Below are 19,441 nucleotides of genomic sequence, written 5' to 3'. Positions count from 1 at the left end.
AAAATGGTTGAACATGACTATTATTTTGCCCGGTGTCTTCAAAATAAGTTTCAATCTAAACAATGGATAGATAAAACACATGATTATGACCCCGGGTTTATACAAGTCCAAGTTTAACGATGCTATAGACATTCATAGTGTTCTCTTTCTTTGCAGGTTAATTTCTTCTCGGGAACAAGGTTATATTTTCTGTGGTGGACTATCCTTGAACCAGTGGTGAAAAACTGCCTGGGGACAACTGGTGGCGCACAAGTCTCATGTCTCTCATGGACAAACACAAAGTGAAGCGCCAGAGACTAGATCGGATATTTGAAGGTGAGGAAGTCATGTTTTCTTAAGAAAACATTAATGTCCATTTGTAATTAACAGAATAGTTATTTTTCAGGCCAAAATAGATACGTAATTCTAAGAATGTTACATTTTGATGAATGAGGTGAAGTGGAAAAGAGTTTTTGCAATGAAACATGACAGTGAGTCATGATTTGTCTCAGATCTGCAATTGGGGCTGTTCCTGGTATTCCAGGGAGTTTTCTCTGATGCGATGTCGATTGTGACTGCTGAGGTTATTTTCCACTGGTCTTCACAGGGCCACCGGCTATGAGCTCAGGGTCTTCCGAGTAATGTGGACCTTTAGCCACATGGGCACCAGACTCACACTCCCCACACTTAATAAACTACAGCTCCTCCATGACAGGGATTAACAGGTTAACTCCCTCTGAATTAGTTATAGTCCCCTTATTCTCTTGTACCAGCAGAGGGGTCATTAGCAACGTGTGGGCAGGTTCCGGCCAAACCATTTCTGAAGAGGGTCGCAGGCTCAGTTAGGCCCCGGCTACTCAGAGAGCAATGAGAACTTCATAGTTAGGTGATAAACCCTGGACGTTTAGCCATCTTAATGCAAAAAAACTGGTAAACTCTCAAACTGTAAATGCTCAGTCTTTATGCCCACGAATACGTGTTTTCAGTAGTTGGATGGGAGGGAACAGAGGACCCAGTCTCTCTCAGTCTCTGCTTCATTCACTTCTGAGTCAGGTCTTTCTGGTTGGCAATCAGTCACCGGTCAGTAGTGTCCAAGTGAGCACTATTACCGGGAGGGTCAATGTCCATTGGATGTCAGCCATGGCACCACAACCGCGTCTCAGGAGAAGCTCCTGCCACGGCACTCATCTGCAGGTTAACCCGCTCTGGCTAACTTCCTGTTTGCTTTCCCACTTAAAGGGGTTGTCCCGCGGCAGCAAGTGGGGGTATACACTTCTGTTTGGCCATATTAATGCACTTTGTAATGTACATCGTGCATTAAATATGAGCCATACAGAAGTTATTCACTTACCTGCTCCGTTGCTGGCGTCCCCGTGTCCATGGCGTGGACTAAAGCTGCTTCTTTAGTCGCATGAACAGTCGCGCTTGCGCACCGAAGGATTCCTCTTCTGTCTACCTTCGGGCTCACGAGCTGCATCCTGGCTCCTCCCTCTTCTCTGCGTCATCGTAGCTCCGCCTCCATCACGTGGTGCCGATCAGCCAATTAGGTGGCTGCAATCGGCAGTGGAACACAAGACAGGAGAAGATAATCCGCGGTGCACCTTGGGAAAGGACCGGCGGCCATCTTTAAAAGAAGAAAAGAAGAAGCTGCCCGAACGGGGATGCAGGTAAGCGATTTTTTTTTTTTTTTTTTTTTTTTTAAATAACAAAGGGATTGTTTTTAACGGGGCAGAATGTGGGGGTATGTAGAAATGATTTTTTTTTTATTTCGCTGCGGGACAACCCCTTTAACTCTGTTTCCATCCCTTTTAATGGAATGGTAGAAAACAGAATCGCATATAACAACAGAGAGGAAACATTCTCTACGCAACAATAAACACTTTACCCTCCATCTGATGTAAGGTCACTATGGATGACATATCAATGTCTGTAAAGGAACAATGGGAACAGCAGAAGTAGAATAGGTAGGGTAACCATATTGCATAGGTCATGAATTGTCTAATGCAGAGGGGACTGGAAAACCCCTTAAAATATTGATATTCGCTCCATTGTCTGTGTCCCCTTACAACAGGTCTACATGCCACCTATGTAAAAGCTGGCTGTGTGAGTCTGTAAATTCATTGTCATGTACCTCCTGTGTACAAAGAATCCTCCATAAGGTAATGTAGTTGAAGATGAAATCATTCAGCAACTACTAACAAACAAAAGCAAAACCACTTTACTTGGGGATTGTTTTAGAGCAGCAGTTGTTGAAGTTTTCAGAGGGTTCAACATAAGACAAAACACAGGAAAAAAATCATAATTCCTGTGATATAAAAATGGCCATGGAGCTTAGCGGAGGCTTGTTGGGACTAGTACAGGCAAATCGACCCAATACATATAATCAGCCTCTCGACATACAGTTAAATGGCGAATATTGCAATGCATGGAGAAGGCCAAAAGGTGACACAACAAAGATTAAGTAAGTGCTCAGAAAAAACTATATAATATTATGTCTGAGCTGAATGTGGGATCACCTCGTCCGGATCGGATATAAATTGTGTCCTGAAGGACAGATATACACACAGTATACCAACGTGGAGAACACAGAATATTTATAACGAAACAAAAATACAGGAAATCTCCCCTTGCCTTCCCTACATGAAGACTGGGAAATGCCAACTACAATACGTTACGATGTATGCGGTAAAGATGTAAAGCAGTACGCTATAATCCAATATTAAGCAATGTAAAAAACAGTTATGAGTCAAGAGAATGTGACAACACAACAAATATGCATGTCAATAAACCAACTTGTCTGACAGAGGAACAGGACTTAGTCGCTGACTAGACTAGCGACACCCTCAGACAAGAGGTATAACCAGTGTCCTCCATGAGGAGGAACCAGAATAAGTGTGTGGGACACACCTCCCAGCCAACCAATCCATACACATACCAGCAGAGAAGTGTTCATGCTGGCGTCCTACGCTGAAATGACACTGAGCATGCGCCAACATGCTCACTCAAGTCCCAATCCAGCATGACTGGCGAGACATAGAAATTTGGTATCGCTTTGTATCAAATACATGGGAAAAAACCCTTGTGAATGGCCTTATAATTATACTGACCCACAGGATAAAGTTCACATGTCATGCAATAAAAATGAATCCCAGAAAACAACCAAAAATTTCCATCCCCTCAAAAAAATTAATACGAGTTTTTCAATATATTATATAGACCCCAAAATGGTGCCATTAAAAATAATTTCCTGTCCCACCACAAAAACAAGCCCTCATACGGCTATGCCAATGGAGAAATTAAAAATACTCTCTGCCCTCCTGAAGGCTCAAATAACCCACATCCTTAAGAAGTCATTAAAATACATGTGATGTTACTTAAGTATGAAGTTTCTCCCCTTCTATAGTGGGCAATATTCCCCTTTATATCATGTAGTTGTTGCTAAGCAGTAGCACTCTATAAAGTTTATTTTCCTGCAATTTCCCGGCTTATTCTCATGTGCTACTTATCTGTATAAATGTGAGATTTATTGCACGTTTCATCTATAATATTCATCACGGCACTGTAATTGAATTTGCAGAATTTTACACAAAATGAATATCAAGTTGCAGCTGAAATTCTAATTTAATATGCATACATTCTCCAGATAGAAAATAAACAATGAAAAACGGGGGGAAATTATCACTCCAGACTGCTGTCTACTCACTGAGCCATGAAAACGTGTCATTTGAAAAATTGCGTATTCTGGTGAAATGAATGGCTTTGTTTTTATTATCCCCTATTAATACAGCAGCAACATATTACATAGCGCTATACAGAGAATTCACCAATCCATACTGCCGCCTGTCCCAGCGGAGCTTACAATCTAATTTATCAAGCACAGGTGCATGAATACTTTAAAGCCTAGCGGTTTACCCGGTGGTACATATACCCCAAGGGGTATCGGCTATGGCTCTAGGGGAAACATTTTCTGGTTTACATTATCTGATTGCTCTATTCTCAGGAAATAAAACTTAAAGGGATATCCCTATTTGAGACATTTATGGTATTGGCCCCTTAGGATCGGTATGGGTCACTCCTGAGCACCAGCTGCCACCGAACCTTTTATAGCCCCCTTCAAATGGGGTTGGGGAACCATTTAGGCACCCTCACTATAACCTAGGAATGTAAGGACATTATTTGGCATGTATGGCACTATAATTTGGGCAATATTTTTGGAGTATCCCCAAAGAAAATGAGATGGGTTGCCCAATTGTGTTACTGAGGGACCTTTTACATTTAAGGGCATTAATATTCTCGTGATCCAGCGTACCCCAACTGAACGATGCACGAGAATTTATTCACTTCTTGATCATCATCGCGTTTCTTGTAAGGGAACGACTGCTTGTTTATGGTGAATGGAGTCCGAGCGGGCCGAAAGGACCTCCGGCATACTACACCTCTGTTCACTTAGCAATGCTCCTTCCTTTGTAGAAGCTCAGGAATGATATGGCTGGGACAGCCTATTGGACATCTTCGCCCGACAGGTCGTCCCATGTAAAAGGGCCCTTAGAGGTTTTCCCAGAACTGTCCCTTCTTACAGTTAAGGCTGACTACAGTTAAATGACTCTACTAGTCCCAATCTTGGGTGTATTTCACCACACCGACCCTGTGTGATGTGATTACAGATGCTATTACGGAGTTTGCTTCCCTCCTATTGTGCATTATGTATCGGAAAGTTGGAAGAGAAAGCATCTGACAAATGTGGTTCTCCGAAATTCTGCATTCACATGTCATTACCCTCCTCACGACGGCCTCCCAGACTAATGCTGTCCATTCTCAGAACTACATTAGGAGATTTAGTAGACGCAGAGGGGGTGAAGTCATACACAAGAGTCATTCATGTTTTCACTTGTAAATCCGTTACTCGTCTCCCGAGAACAGAGATTGACATTTTTCCACCTATTCCTAAATATCCAACGAATCTACTCCCGGGATATTATGGCCTAATGCTGGTGTGGTATATAATTACTCTATGTTGGGGCGAGGCATTCATTATCCTAGTATTTGGCTCCAAGGAAGGGTTGGAATGAGTTGCACATGTTTTGATGTTTGATCCTCTCTAGGAGGTAAAGCTGTAATAAAGAATGATGTCAGTGTAGGATGAAATGTAATGTCACCTCCAAGGGAATATCCCTTAAATGAGCAGACACGGTTTACCAAATTTTTAGTGCCAGTTAAACTTTGTTTTAGGCTATTAACATTTTAAGGATGGGACCCAGTTTGGTACTTAAAGGGGATATAGACAGCTCCGTACATTGCATAGTGTCTTTTCCATATAGGAGGAGCAGAACAAGAGTCCTTGATTTCCAACAGGTATAGAATATAACTTTCTTGGAATATTCTTACACATTGGTGGCTACAGTTGCATCAACCCAAAGTTTCATGTGGTATCGATTGTTATCACACACACTAGGCGTACGCCCCAACTGTTACTCGTCAAACATCTATGCAATAATCTAGTTCGGTCCCGAATCTCAGCAGTATATCCAGTGTGATCGAGCTTCAGTGGTGCATTCCTACAGATCATCCAAGGTTGCGGGTAGTGGAAGTACATACGCTGTTATTCACGTACCACCACAGCAGAAAGTCACGAACAGATCCGGTGTTCCCAGGGGCCACTTGCAGAACACCTTTTTTTTTATTGAGTGTGGCCAAACCATCTGCTTGGCAGGCGCTCATTGGGAAATTTGTGGACAGTGAGATGCCAGTGGACGATGCCCCATCTTGCTAAACAAGGTAGTCACCACCTTCAGTAGCTAGGTCTGGAATCAACCAGTTGGTTAGTGTTTTCAGAAAATTTTGTTCAGTAATGGTTTGTCCCTCAAAGACAAACGAGTCATACACAGTCTGCTTTGAAGCAGTACGAAACACAATAATTTTTGAAGAGTCACAACCTCCAGGGTGGCATGTGGATTCTCACACCCTCATATTCTCACACAAGTAATTATTAGGAAATTATAGTACCAGTGTTTCTGGTGGTACAAAGCCCCACACAGCTCTGCTACATGCACGTCACACACACAGCACTGCGGAATACATTGTTCATCCCATACAACCTGGATCAGAAGCAGCACAGCAGTGGAGATGAAGGACCTGTGATGACATCGGTATTATTGCATCTTGATGCCACCAGGAAGTACTGGTGGAGCCAAGATTGACAGGGAAGTGATGCCCCCTGTACGTGATTGGCTGCACAGTTGGCTGGCCTGCAGGTCCTGGCAGCCCACAATGGAAGGATTTTTTGAAGCAGCACACAGTGGCCGCCGCTGCAAGGCCCTTCCCCAGCGGCGTGACACAAGCATGCCCCCACCTCCCCCAAATGTAATTTTCAAATTGCGGGCGGCAGCAGACCAAAGGTGGCCCCCCCTCCCTCTGATGTGATGTTAAAGGGGTTCTGACATCAAAAAAAAAAAATTGTACTCACCTTGCCTGGCCTGGCCCGATCGCCAGGCATGTCCCCTCCAGCCGGCATCTTCTTCTGTGCCTTTAAAGCAGAGCAGGAGCGGTCAAAAAGACCGCTTCCTGCTCTGGTCCGTCCGTCAGGCACTTCCGAGGTCAACGGACGGACCGCCACAGCAAGCACGTCACAAGCAGTGCTTGCTGTGGGCGGCCCGTCTGTCCGGCTGAACTCCGGAGTGCTGCGCATGCGCAGTGGAGACGCAGCCCGTCCTGACTCCTGTCAGAGGGCACCTCTCCACTGCGCATGCGCGCGATCCCGGAGCGGCGCGGCTCGTGCAGACAGAAGAAGAGGAGCAGCGCCTGCCGGGAGATGACCCCCGATGTCAACAACAACAGAAGACAAGGTAAGTATTATCTTTTTATGCTTTAGCAGCCATTAAACCGTGGGTTCCCTGTGTCCATTAGGCAGACCAGGGAACAATGGCTGCTAAAGCATAAAAACATTATTCATGTCAGAACCCCTTTAACCTCGCGGCCAGCAGCAGGGAAGCCACAGTGCCGGGGGGAACACTGTGACAGGTGCCCAGCCACAGACTGCATTACCACAGCAGGGATCTCACTGCACCACAGGACAGCAGTAGAAGCATCTGCCACGCCGGCACATGCCCAGTAACTGTACGCGGGGGACCGTGCTCGAAGGAGTTGAGAGGTGCCGGGCTGCAGGGAGCAGGCAGCCGGCAGGCGGGACGCAACACACACCCGCCAATCAGGACTGAGGCCTCATCCTCCGGGCGGCCAGGATCCATTCCAAAGAAGCGTCGCAGGACCGAGGGGTGAGAATCAGAGGTGCTGCGTGTGGATTGCTTTTTCCGGGCCCTGCTGGCTTAGGGTGAAGGTTCGTTTTCCGCTTAGCATTAGATTATACACTGTAAAGGCTGGCATGTTCCAGCTGTAACATGCCAGCATTTACTGCTCATAATCTAAGCCCAAGTGGAAAACGAACCCTCACCCTAAGCCAGCAAGGCCTGAAAAAAAGCAATCCACACACTGCTAGGTTCTGCAAAGCTTGACCCAATCGGGAGCTAGGGGCATGACAGGGGCAATCCTGCATCCAAGCCCTCTAAAACCCCTAGCTTCCGGTGGCGTCAAGATACAATAATACCGATGACGTCACCGTCATGCTCCGCCTCTGATCACATGACTGTGATGCCATCAAAGGTCCTTGATCGCCAGTGAGGGAGTTACATGCTGCTACCCTTATCACATGACGGTGACATCATCACGGGTCCTGCATCGTTGTGCAGATTATGAGTGGACTACAAACCCCTTGCGGCCTCAGTTGCCATCAAACTACTAATCACGACCTGTCTGTCCATGCGTGAGTGAGTTTGTGAGTGACTTACATGCTCTGTCCCTGATCACATGACAGTTATGTTATCAAAGGTCCTTCATCCCCAGTGAGGGAAATCCATGCTCCACCCTTGATCACATGACAGTGACATCTTCACAGGCCTTGTATGCACATGGCTGTCCAGCTAGCTGTTTGTTAGTATTCCATAACAAATGAGGATGCAGGGGGTTTGTAGTCCACCCATAATCTACACAATGATGCAGGACCTGTGATGATGTGACCGTCATGTGATAAGGGGCGGAACATGTAACTCCCTCACAAACACACTCACTACTCACTCACACACAGACGGACAGGTCATTGTTAGTAGTTTGATTGTGACTGTTGACCTTTCCACTTACTCAGAAGGTTACCTCATCAGTGAAAATAATCTTTGACAGCAGATTATCATCATTTTCCATTAAAGCCTGGAGATTCCTGCAAAATTTAAGTCGCATTTCATTGTCTTGTGGGTGTAGCCTGTAAGAGTGAAACCGCAAGCATTTGTGTAAGATCTTACTTTTCAAGACATGTAACTCTCAGCTAGCTCTGCGCTTGATCTCTGCAGCAAAGCTCCTAATTCCGCTTTTCTGGAAAAATAAAACAATTCCTACAATTTCTCAATGGAAAGATAAAATATGCCTGATATACCGCTTTGAGGAGATTGCTGCCTGGGAGTCTGGTACAAGAAATAAGTTCCTATTGACTTGGTCACCATGGGTATTATATCAAAAGACTCATCCCTCGTGATGTATTTGGCATACGCTCACAGGCTTGACACCTCAATATCTTTCACACAGACAGACACATAAGGCAGTAACCTATCGTTGACATGTTCACATCCCCTCCCCCTTTCCCCACTTTTTCGTTATGTTCATTGTGTTTCTATTTAACCCACGAAGATATATCGGAGCTGCAACTCCACAATGGAGTCACCTAGGCACCTGACAAACAGCAATTTTCACCCACAGACATAGCACTGACAAGGGTTTAATCAGTAAATGCCAAATTCTGACTACTAATATAGCCCCGCTTATATAGGGACATGAACAACTAACTCAGTGGATCATGGAATCAATCACACACAACTAACACCGATACCCTCACAACACTGTTTATGAAGACTTCAACACTAAGTGAAGCACACACACGCTGCACAAACCTCAACGTACTCACTTACTCAACCTTAACATTCCCTCCGAACTGTCCAAATGTACAACTGTATAATACTTTTGGACCTGCGAGTCCTCACATTGCTGTATCATGAGATTGTTGAACTCTTCTGCTTCTAACCTTTTCGTCTGTTACTTTATTGTTTCTTAATAAAAAGAGATTGTTTAAAAACTTACTCCAATGAAATTATTGGACCACTTCAAAATGGATTTCTTAGCAGACCGATCCACACTAGATTTGTGTTTTAAAGCACGTTGCAGTCACATCACTGTTCGGTTCAGCAAGTTCCAACACGCACCAGCTGCGTTACTGTGGGGTGAGCGCCATCTTGGATTTTTCTGCCCTCTGATGGTGGGAGGAGGGCACGGAGATTCTGTGGGAGAGGAAATAATTGTTTAATGTATCTGTGGTAACCACATTTATAAACATATTCCAATAAGTTTGAAACATATAGGACCGGGTCACGCCATGCTCTTATGGATCTCTTCCCTCTACTACAGTCCTACCACCTTGGTTAGGGTGAACGCGTTCTTCTCTGACTCATTCACAAGTCAGAATGGAACACAACAGGGATTCTCCCCCCTATCTTCGCTCTTACACTTGAGCCTTTTTTGGGTATTATTTGCAACCCGATGTCACAGGCCCCACAATCGGCCCCAAACAACATAGTTTGGCCACATATGCAGACAACCTCTTATTCTTCCATAGGAAGCTACACACCTTCCTTCCAAATTTACTAAAAGACTTACAGACAGTCTTCTCTTAAATTGCCCCCCCCCCTCCCTCCCCCCTTCCTTCGATATCTTGACACTTGGCTACCAACAGAACTGCCCAAGATATATAGCCTAAATTTCCCTCCTCTTTATAAGATGAAATTTGACCTGGACACCTGGAGGTCTCGCCCCTTTTTGTGGTTTAGTAGAGCTGGTATCATTAAAATGAATATTTTGCCATGCCTGCTGTTTTTTTCCCTGTCCATATCCCACAATCCTATTTTTCTTCCTTACAATGCTTATGGACTAAATTTCTCTGGCTCCAAGGAAACCTGCATCTTCCTCAATCCATCCTTCTGTTCAGCAAACATGCGGGTGTAGCCCTTACTGACCCATACAAGTACTATGCAGCCGAACACTTCACAAGAATAATGGACTGGTGCAAGCATTCTTTGTCTAAACAACAGATTTTTGTAGAACACTACATGACCCATATACCCATATTTAACTTGCCCTGCCTCCCAGCCTACATTGAACCAGCCTTAAAGGGGTTGTCCCGCGGCAGCAAGTGGGTCTATACACTTCTGTATGGCCATAATAATGCACTTTGTAATGTACATCGTGCATTAATTATGAGCCATACAGAAGTTATAAAAAGTTTTATACTTACCTGCTCCGTTGCTGGCGTCCTCGTTCCCATGGAGTCCGGGTCTTCTGCAGTCTTCTATGGGGCCGCTCGTGTAGAATGCCGGCTCCGTGTAGCTCCGCCCCGTCACGTGCCGATTCCAGCCAATCAGGAGGCTGGAATCGGCAATGGACCGCACAGAAGCCCTGCGGTCCACGGAGACAGAGGATCCCGGCGGCCATCTTCAGCAGGTAAGTATGAAGACGCCGGACCGCCGGGATTCAGGTAAGCGCTGTGCGGGTTGTTTTTTTAACCCCCGCATCGGGGTTGTCTTGCGCCGAACGGGGGGGGGGGGGGGGGGGGGTTAAAAAAAACATTTATCTCCTCCAGGTATCGGGAAACAAATTATAAACTAATATCCCACTGGTATAGAATCCTAGTAGTTTTAAACAAAATGTTCTCTGTGGTTCCCCCCTCTGCCGGGGAGGCGGGGAGGAGAGCTCGGATAATACACTGCAGTACTTCTGTAATGTACTGCATTATCCCTTATCTTTACTATCACAAGCCTTGGCAAACTGGTGGCCATTGTCAGGCTTCCAGCTGCCATGGCAACCCATTGGCTCTCCATAATTGGATGGCAGAGGGCTGATGATGCTACAGAGGGAGATCAGTCCTTTTGTTAATTGCGGCATTAATTTACTATTATTGTAGTTCTCTCCGATCCCCGCCATTGCAGCAAGACTCTATCACTGCAGAAGGCATTTGCTCAGTTCATGAGCTCGCACCATCAACATGCCATGCTTTACAGCATTTCACATGAACCCATTTCCCTGTAGATTATGGGGCGAGAAACAGTTAAAGTGATTTTACATCTTTTTCGTGACAATCCTCCAGTTTTTTTCCCATTTCCATGACAGCAAAGCACCCAGGCTGAGACTAAATAATTTTTCATGTGGTCCTTGTTGTCCATCATCTGGATTTATGGTACTGCAGAACAAGGCCCCTTAAAGGGGTTGTCTCACGCCGAAACGTTTTTTTGTTTTTTTTCCATAGGCCCCCCGTTCGGCGCAGGAAAGGATGTGTTAAAAAAAAAAAAAATTATTACTTACCCGAATCCCCGCTCTGCGACGTCTTCCTTCTTCCTTCTTCTTCCTTCACCAAGATGGCCGCCGGGATCTTCACCCACGATGCACCGCGGGTCTTCTCCCATGGTGCACCGTGGGCTCTGTGCGGTCCATTTCCGATTCCAGCCTCCTGATTGGCTGGAATCGGCACACGTGACGGGGCAGAGCTACGAGGACCAGCTCTCCGGCACGAGCGGCCCCATTCACCAGGGAGAAGACTGCACAGCGCAAGCGCGTCTAAAAAAGCAAGAAGACATCAGAATTAGACGGATCCATGGTGACGGGGATGCTAGCAACAGAGCAGATAAGTGAATAACTTCTGTATGGCTCATATTTAATGCACGATGTACATTACAAAGTGCATTAATATGGCCATACAGAAGTGTATAACCCCACTTGCTGCCGCGAGACAACCCCTTTAACCTTTTCCTACACTATGATGCAACTGTACATCCTGGTGTGGACCAACCTCCTGCACCTTGACATACAGTTTCACAGTCCACAAGATGCACAAAAATAACTTTATTTATCAAAATGTCTCTGTGGGGGTGGATGGCAATGGAGAAGGAAACCAATGGTTACCAGGATCTTCGATGACCGTAAAGACTGCAGAGGTTTCGTTGACTTGACCAAAGATCTTTACTGCTTGTAGGTAGTCTTACCTATACAGACTCAATGCATATCAATGCACACTGCACATCTGAGAAGACAGAACACGATACAGCACCCAGCTCCAACTCGTCTCTCTCGCTTCAATTTCTACGTGCCCTGTGACCATTGAACAACCAGAATAAGGCTTAATACAAGCAGTTATGATAACAATCGTTGCTCATTAGGGGCCAGAAAAACATACCACCCACTTTTAGGAAAAAAGAAATACAATAGGGGCATAGTATGCTACCCCCTTACAAAGCCATGTACCCTTGCCACCAAATCTGTGCAGGCGCTCCATCCTGCAAGTGGCAGGGCACATGATGTGACCTTGTGCATCAGCACTTCCTGCTCTGCGACGGTTTTCTTTATATTGCTGCATCACATTGTTTACTCATGTTCAGCCTGTGATCTCTTAGTATACCCAAGTCTTTTTCACATATGCTGCTGCTTCGCTCAATTCCTCCCATTCTGTATGTGCTTTTTTCATTTTTCTTGCCCAGATGTAGGACTTTGCATTTCTCCCTGTTAAATACCATTCTGTTAGTCATCGCCCACTGCTCAGGCTTGTCAAGATCTTTCTGAATCCTCTCTCTCTTCTCTAGTGTTAGCTAATAACCCTCCTAACTCTGTGTCGTTGAAAAATTTGATGTTTCCCCTCAATTCCCTCCCCTAGCTCATTTATAAAAATGTTGAACAACACTGGGCCTAGGACAGAGCCTTGTTGTACCCCATTCGAGAAATTCTTCCACTTGGATATGCAGCCATTTATGACCACTCTGAGTATGAACACGCAGCCAATTGTAAATCCACCTAACAGTTGCCTTGTCAATCCCATATTTGGTCAATTTTTCCAATAAGGATGGTATCAGAAGCTTTGTCAATAGTGGATTGGCCCTTTATGTGGGAAGTACTGAGCAGGATGGGATTTGATCAGACCTATGTGAGACTCATACAGCTTCTATACGCCACCGTGAAAGCTTGTGTCACGGTAAACAGGAGTTGTTCAGAACCCCCTTTTGCTACACAGAGGAACGAGACAAGGTTGCTCACTCTCAACGCTCCTATTTGCCCTAGTAATTCAGCCTTTCGCTAGTGTTTTAAGATCTTGTCCAGAGGTGGTAGGGTTTAAAAGAGGGCAGGGGGAGGAGAAAGTGGCATTGTACGCCGATGATCTGCTACTGTTTTTGGGCGATGCTGGCGAATCTCTGGACATGGCAATGTCTTTGATCATAAATTGGAGCAAATATGATATACTGCCAATAGACAACCCTAATCTGGCCATAGAGGAAAATAGAACCCCTATGCAATGCAAATCAGTTATTACATAGCTGGGAGTCAAAGTCTCATGAAATGCTCTAAAATACAGGAAACTGAACCTAGAACCCCTACTGGTAAAAATTTAAGAAAAAACATGATGTCTGGTGTAAACTTCCCTCGCCTCACTTTGTCACACAGAGTCTCTTTTACAGGGTTAACCGCCTGTTTAGGGGCTTGATTTGGAAAGATAAAAGAACCCAGAATTAGGTTGGAGACACTGTGGAGAGGGAGGACTCGCGTTGTCTAATCCCATGATATTTTTTCTAGCGTCACAAACACAGCATTTCAGGGCATGTGAATAGGAAAATACGGGAGATGGGAGCTTCCGCCTCCTAAAAATTATTTTAATAATGCACATCTATTTGAGGCCCTGGAGAGCTCACAATTCCGTTGTAGCCTCCAGAGTCTCCAAACTTTAGCCCTAATGCATAGGGTTTCGTGGAAGGTCAGAGAAATAATGGGGATCCAGGGTTTTATACGTTATACCCCTATTTGGGACAACCCGAGGTTACAGGAGTTGGAGACGTTAGAGGACTTTCAAGGGTGGAAGGATAGGGAGATCAGACTACTGTCTCAGATAGTGTCAGGAGCTAATATAAAATCCTTTGAGCAGTTGAGAGATGAGTATTGTCTGCTGCACACGCAATTGTTTAAATATCTGCAGCTCCGACATGCCTTCCAGATGGAGAAGGGCCTCAATGACCTAGAATTTGAAAACTTATACCGGCAGAAATTATAGGAGGTTCAACTAATATAAAGGGGAAGATATCATCCATATATTCCTGTATACAGGGCCAGATAAACCTGCGCTACCCTCTGGCAACAAGGAGTAAATGGGAGGAGGATATTGGTCCTATCGAAGAGTCACTGTGGACAGAAATATTACAGATGACTCCCAAACTGTCCTTGAGTGAGTCTCATAGACTATCACAAATCTACCTGTTGCATAGGGTTACCGCACTCCAGCCTTTCTATACTGTATAGGTGTGAGGGGTTCCCCCCTGTGCAATAGATGTAAGATCCACTCAGCAGACCCTATACATATGATGTGGCATTGTCCCAAACTGCAACGATATTGGACCGAGGTATGCAGTCTGATCCATAGTGTGTATAGAGTTACATTAGAATTTACCCCACTAGCGTGTGTTTTGGGATATGTGAACGATATACCCCTAGACAAAAACAAAAAACTGGCAGTAGCTAGAATATTATACTTGGCCAGAAAATTGATAGCACAGCATTGGCTGGATGAGACCCCTCCTGATATAGCTGAGCGTAAAAAAAAAAGTCACTCAAATTCTAATGTGGGAAAAAAAGCATTTATTGCAAAAGGAAAACGTTAAAGAAATATTACAATATATGGCTCAAATGGCTGCATGCCTTCGGTCCACTTAATAATGACTTGCTTCGAAGATAATGTTTAAATACTTAATGGAATACCTATGTCCTTGGAGGGAGGGAGAGGGAGGTTGCTGTGCTAACCCCTGCATTCCAGGTAACAGCGAACAATACTGACTACAACAAGCTCATATATGATGATGGAAAAACGGAGGACTCTATGCTGGTGTGCTAAGACAGTGCAAGGAGACTTATGGGATATGTTCACTTGGGGGACTTTTGTTTTTTGTTTATCTGTTTGTATTGTCTATTGAAAGTGTCTTACGACACAAAAAACTTTATCTAATAAAAAAGATTTGAATTAAAAAAAGCTTTGTCAATTGTTTTACTAAAGTAAATATATACTATATCTACCGCATTTCCCTGATCAACCCAGTCGGTGATTTTGTCATAGAAAGAAATTAGATTCGTCTGGCAAGACTTCTATGTAGTGAAAACATTTGCCGTTCTCCAATCTTCTTTTGGAATTTTCAAATATTATGGCGAGTAGTTCAGCAATTATTTTTGCTGCTTCCTTTAGTATCCTAGGATGTAATTCATCTGGACCTTGAGACTTGAATTGATGTAAGTTAGCTAAGTGTTCCCTCACCATCTCTCTGCTTATAGATAGCCTGCATTCTTTTATTCCCCCAATAGCACAATGAAGATCAGTTGATGTTACATCTACTTTCTGAGAAAAAACAGATACAAAATAGGAATTTAAAAGTTCGTCTTTTTCAACATCCTTTTTAAGCAATTCACCATTTTCATCTTATAAGCATCCAATAGCATCTTTGACTTATCTTGTGCTTTGGACATACCTCCTAATCCTTTTTGCTGCCTTTAGCCCCTCTTTCAAGCCTCAATTCATTATTAGCTTTAGCTATTCTGACACTTGCCCTACAGTTTCTGCAGACTGCATTATATTCTTCTTTAAATATGCCGCCCTCTTTGCATTTGATAAACGCTCTTTTCTTCCTTTTTAAAATGTATTGATGTTCTGTGTTCATCCATCCTGGTCTCTTTATATTCTTCCCATTCTTCCTTCTTTTAGGGATTATTAACGACTGTGCTTTAAGAATCTCATTTCATAAAATTTGCCATCCTTCTTGGACATTTCTGTCCTTAAGAACATCTATCCATTGGATCCTTCCTGCTCTCTTGCTGAGTCCATTAATATCTGCCTTTCTGAAATCCAACCTTGAAGTCTGAGTCTTCACAGGTCTTCTTCCCCATGATCACTGCCTCCTAAGGTACCAGTCACCCTTACTTCCTCAACCATTCGCTCCCTGTTGGTAAGAATCAGGTCCAAGATAGCAGATCCCCTTGTTTTCTCTTCTACTTTTGGAAGACAAAGTTGTCAGCAAGAGTGGATAAGAATTTCTTGGATCCGTTACTTTTACCTGAGAGATTCCCAACAAATGTATGGATAGGTAAAATCTCCCATAATCACTATGTCTTACTTTTTTGAGAGCTTGGCCTTCTGATGTAGAAAGAGTTCATCCATATTTTCTTCTTGTCCAGGCGGCCTATAGTAAATGCCTACAATGGTGTCCTTTCTGTTGTTCTCTCCTTGTATTCTTACCCAAACAGTTTCTACAGAACTCCCATGCTCTGAAGCTTGAATCTCTGTGATGTATGCTTTCCTAACATACAGTGCAACACCTCCTCCTATTTTATTAGGTCTGTTTCTTATAAATAAGTTATATCCTTATGTATCATCCCACCAAGTTTCCGTGATGCCTATGCAATGATATTTCTCTTCTTTTGTTAGAAGTTTCAATTCTCCTAGTTTGTTTCCCATGCTCTGTGCATTTGTGTAGAAACATTTTAGTTTGTGATTGGTGTCTCTTGCTCCTCTATTTTTCTTCTGAATGTTTTATCTTTGTCCTTTCTTTCTACTTCTAATAGCAATGTTCTCAAATATATTAATTAGCTGTATATTTTGACCTGGCCTTTCACTTCCATTCCCATATTGTTCTAATTTAAAGCTCTTCTGATGAGTGTAGCTAGGCGTCTGTCCAATATATGCTTCCATGTCTTTGTAAGGTGCAACCTATCCCTAGCAAGTAGTCCATCATATAGGTGCTTTGCTCCATGGTCTAAAAAACTAAAGCCTTGCTGCTGGCACCATCGATGTAGACAGTTGTTCACCTTTAGAATCCTGTTCCATCTCCTTATTCCATGGCCATCCAATGGCAGGATGGATGGGAAGACCACATGTGTTCCTAGTTCCTCCACTTTCCTGCTGAGTTCTTCAAAGTGTCTGCAGTGTCATTTGTCCCTACATGCATGAGTAGGAATGGGTGATGTTCTGTAAGACTGATGAGTCTTGAAAGCCGAACAAACATATCTTTGAGTTGTGGACCTGGAAGACAGCACACCTCTCGTGAGGTGTCAGGTCTGCAGACAGCGGCCTCTCAATAGGGAATCCCCCACAATCACCACTCTCCTTTTCTTCTTCACAATAACACTTCCTTTTCTCCATCTAAGAGGATTCTGAGTGTTTACTAGACTGTTCTTTGGGGGCAAAGTCATTTCTTGATGTATCACTTCGGTATTCTCTTGCGCGAGAGCCTGGTATCGGTTTCTAAGCAGTATAGGTACTGACGGACTCTGGATCCTCCTGCTTCTTTGGGTCACATGCTTCCATTCTTTTGCTTCTGTCGGTACAGAGAACATTTCTTCTCGATCAACATTCTGAAGAGTTTCTTCTGCTCTGTCAAGGCATGCCTCATCTTCCTTAAAATGGGCTCACATGACTGTATTTGAATTATGGATTCTGCGTTTACCATTTGAACGCGTGATTTGCAGTAGTACGAGGGCAATCAAATGCATTGAATGCAGCATGCTCTATTTCATCATGGATTCTGCACGTATGAGCCCCATCACTCTCTATGGATGTGTTTCAAACACAGTGCATACGCAATTAATATTGCGTATGGATGTGGGGTTCATACGCACGTTGCTAAGAGACCAGATGACAAATGGTATAAGAAAGTAGGAATTTGTGGGCAGACAATGCAGGACAGAGTCTGGGGAACAACACCCCATCCAGCCTTCTGTCTGCAACCTCCACTTATTGAAGTAGTATAGTCTGGGAAGTGAACTACTGCAAATGGAGGGTGTGGTTGGCTTTCAGGTCCTCGGATACAGGAGGTCCTGCAGTACACCCTATCTCTGAACCCCCCTCTCTGTTTACCACCCTTTGCTGAACCTTTCCCTCTGTCTCAGCTCTGGAGATTGTTCTCCAGTAAACATAAGTCTCCAAGCCTGAAATAATAGAGAAAATGTCTGAGAACACCCCTACATTTCAGATACCTCAGAAAGCTAGGCTAGAGATAATTCCCGACCACTGCCTTCTGGGTAGTGCAACATATTTTCTGACAGACAGATATGCTTGAGCTGTGCCACCCCCCCCCCTCCTGTCCCCTGCCGTCACCACCACCTGCATTTTGATTACAGGTGGAATGCTACAACAAACCATCCCCTTTCCCAACCTAACCCCTTTCCCTCTTGTTGATTGATACCATGTATATTGGAAAATATTTAATAAAAATCTTTTGAACCTAAAAAAAAATAGTATAAACTAGCCAAGCCAAAAGAGCAGTATCCTGTTCTGAAGGCTCTCAGAGCAGCGCTCACCACAACAGCACAAGAGAATGTCGCCTTTTAGCGACCAGCCTCTTGACATCATAGTCCATAAGCTGCCAGAAATACTCTGACGGCTGCATGTGGCCTATGGGCCATATGGGGTGCAGGCCTGCCCTAGACCACCTGGGATGCTGACATAAACCTCTTCCCTGCCCTAGACCACCAGGGATGCTGAGACAACCCCATTTCTTGCTCTAGACCACCATAGATGCTGACATGAAACCCTACCTTTTCCTAGACCACAAGAGTTGCTGACATGAGAAACCTTTCTTTGCCCTAGACCACCAGGGTTCCTGATATGACAACTTTTTTCACCTTAGACCACCAGGAAAAGTGACATGAACTCTTTCCTTGACCTAAACCACCAGGGATACTGACATGAAATACTTCCTTGCCCCAGACCACCAGGGATGCTGACATAAAATTCTTCATGGTCCTTGCCCACCAGGAATGCTGACAAAAAGCACTTCTTTGCCCTAGACCACAATGGGATGGTGACACAAACTCCTTCCTTGCCCTAGACCACAAGGGATGCTGACCGGAAACTCTTCCTTGCCCAAAATCATGAGGAATGCTGAGGAATGCTGATATGAAACCCTTCCTTGCCCTTGATGACCAGGGATGCTGACATAAAACATTTCCTTTCCCTAGAGCAGAAGGAATGGTGACACAAGACTCTTCTTTACCCTAGACCACCAGGTATGCTGACAGGAAACCCTTCCCTGTCCTTAACCAGAAGGAATGCTAACATGAAACCCTTCCTTGCCCTAGACCACCAGGGATGCTTGCATAAACACTTTCCTTGCCCTAGACAACCAAGGATGCTGATATGAAACCTTTCCTTGCCCTCGGACCATGAGAGACTTTGACATCGACGCTTTGGTACAGATGTAGCAAAGTTTAACCCGATGCTGGTAACTAGGTCCAACCGCACATGGCTATAACACACCAAAAGCCATTGAAACACTATTGAAAAGGCAAGAAAAATTTCTGTGTC

At 44.4% G+C, this 19,441-nt stretch overlaps 1 protein-coding gene across 2 annotated transcripts in view; it reads left to right on the top strand.

Moving 5' to 3' along the window:
• Window positions 1-236: 236 nt before the first annotated feature.
• Window positions 237-19,441, top strand: part of CTBP1 (C-terminal binding protein 1) — a 318,027-nt gene continuing 298,822 nt past the window's right edge. Inside the window, exon 1 of one of the 2 annotated variants that reach the window (XM_066573003.1) lies at window positions 237-315. In XM_066573003.1, coding sequence (XP_066429100.1) covers window positions 258-315 — 58 coding nt within the window. In that variant the 5' untranslated portion in view covers window positions 237-257. The remainder of the gene's footprint in view (window positions 316-19,441) is intronic. The other variant, XM_066573001.1, reaches the window with a different exon arrangement.

Source organism: Eleutherodactylus coqui, chromosome 7 (assembly GCF_035609145.1).
Source record: "Eleutherodactylus coqui strain aEleCoq1 chromosome 7, aEleCoq1.hap1, whole genome shotgun sequence".
NCBI classification, from domain to species: Eukaryota; Metazoa; Chordata; class Amphibia; order Anura; family Eleutherodactylidae; genus Eleutherodactylus; species Eleutherodactylus coqui.
Note: the sequence above shows the minus strand (reverse complement) of the source record. Positions and strands in the feature narration are given on the sequence as shown.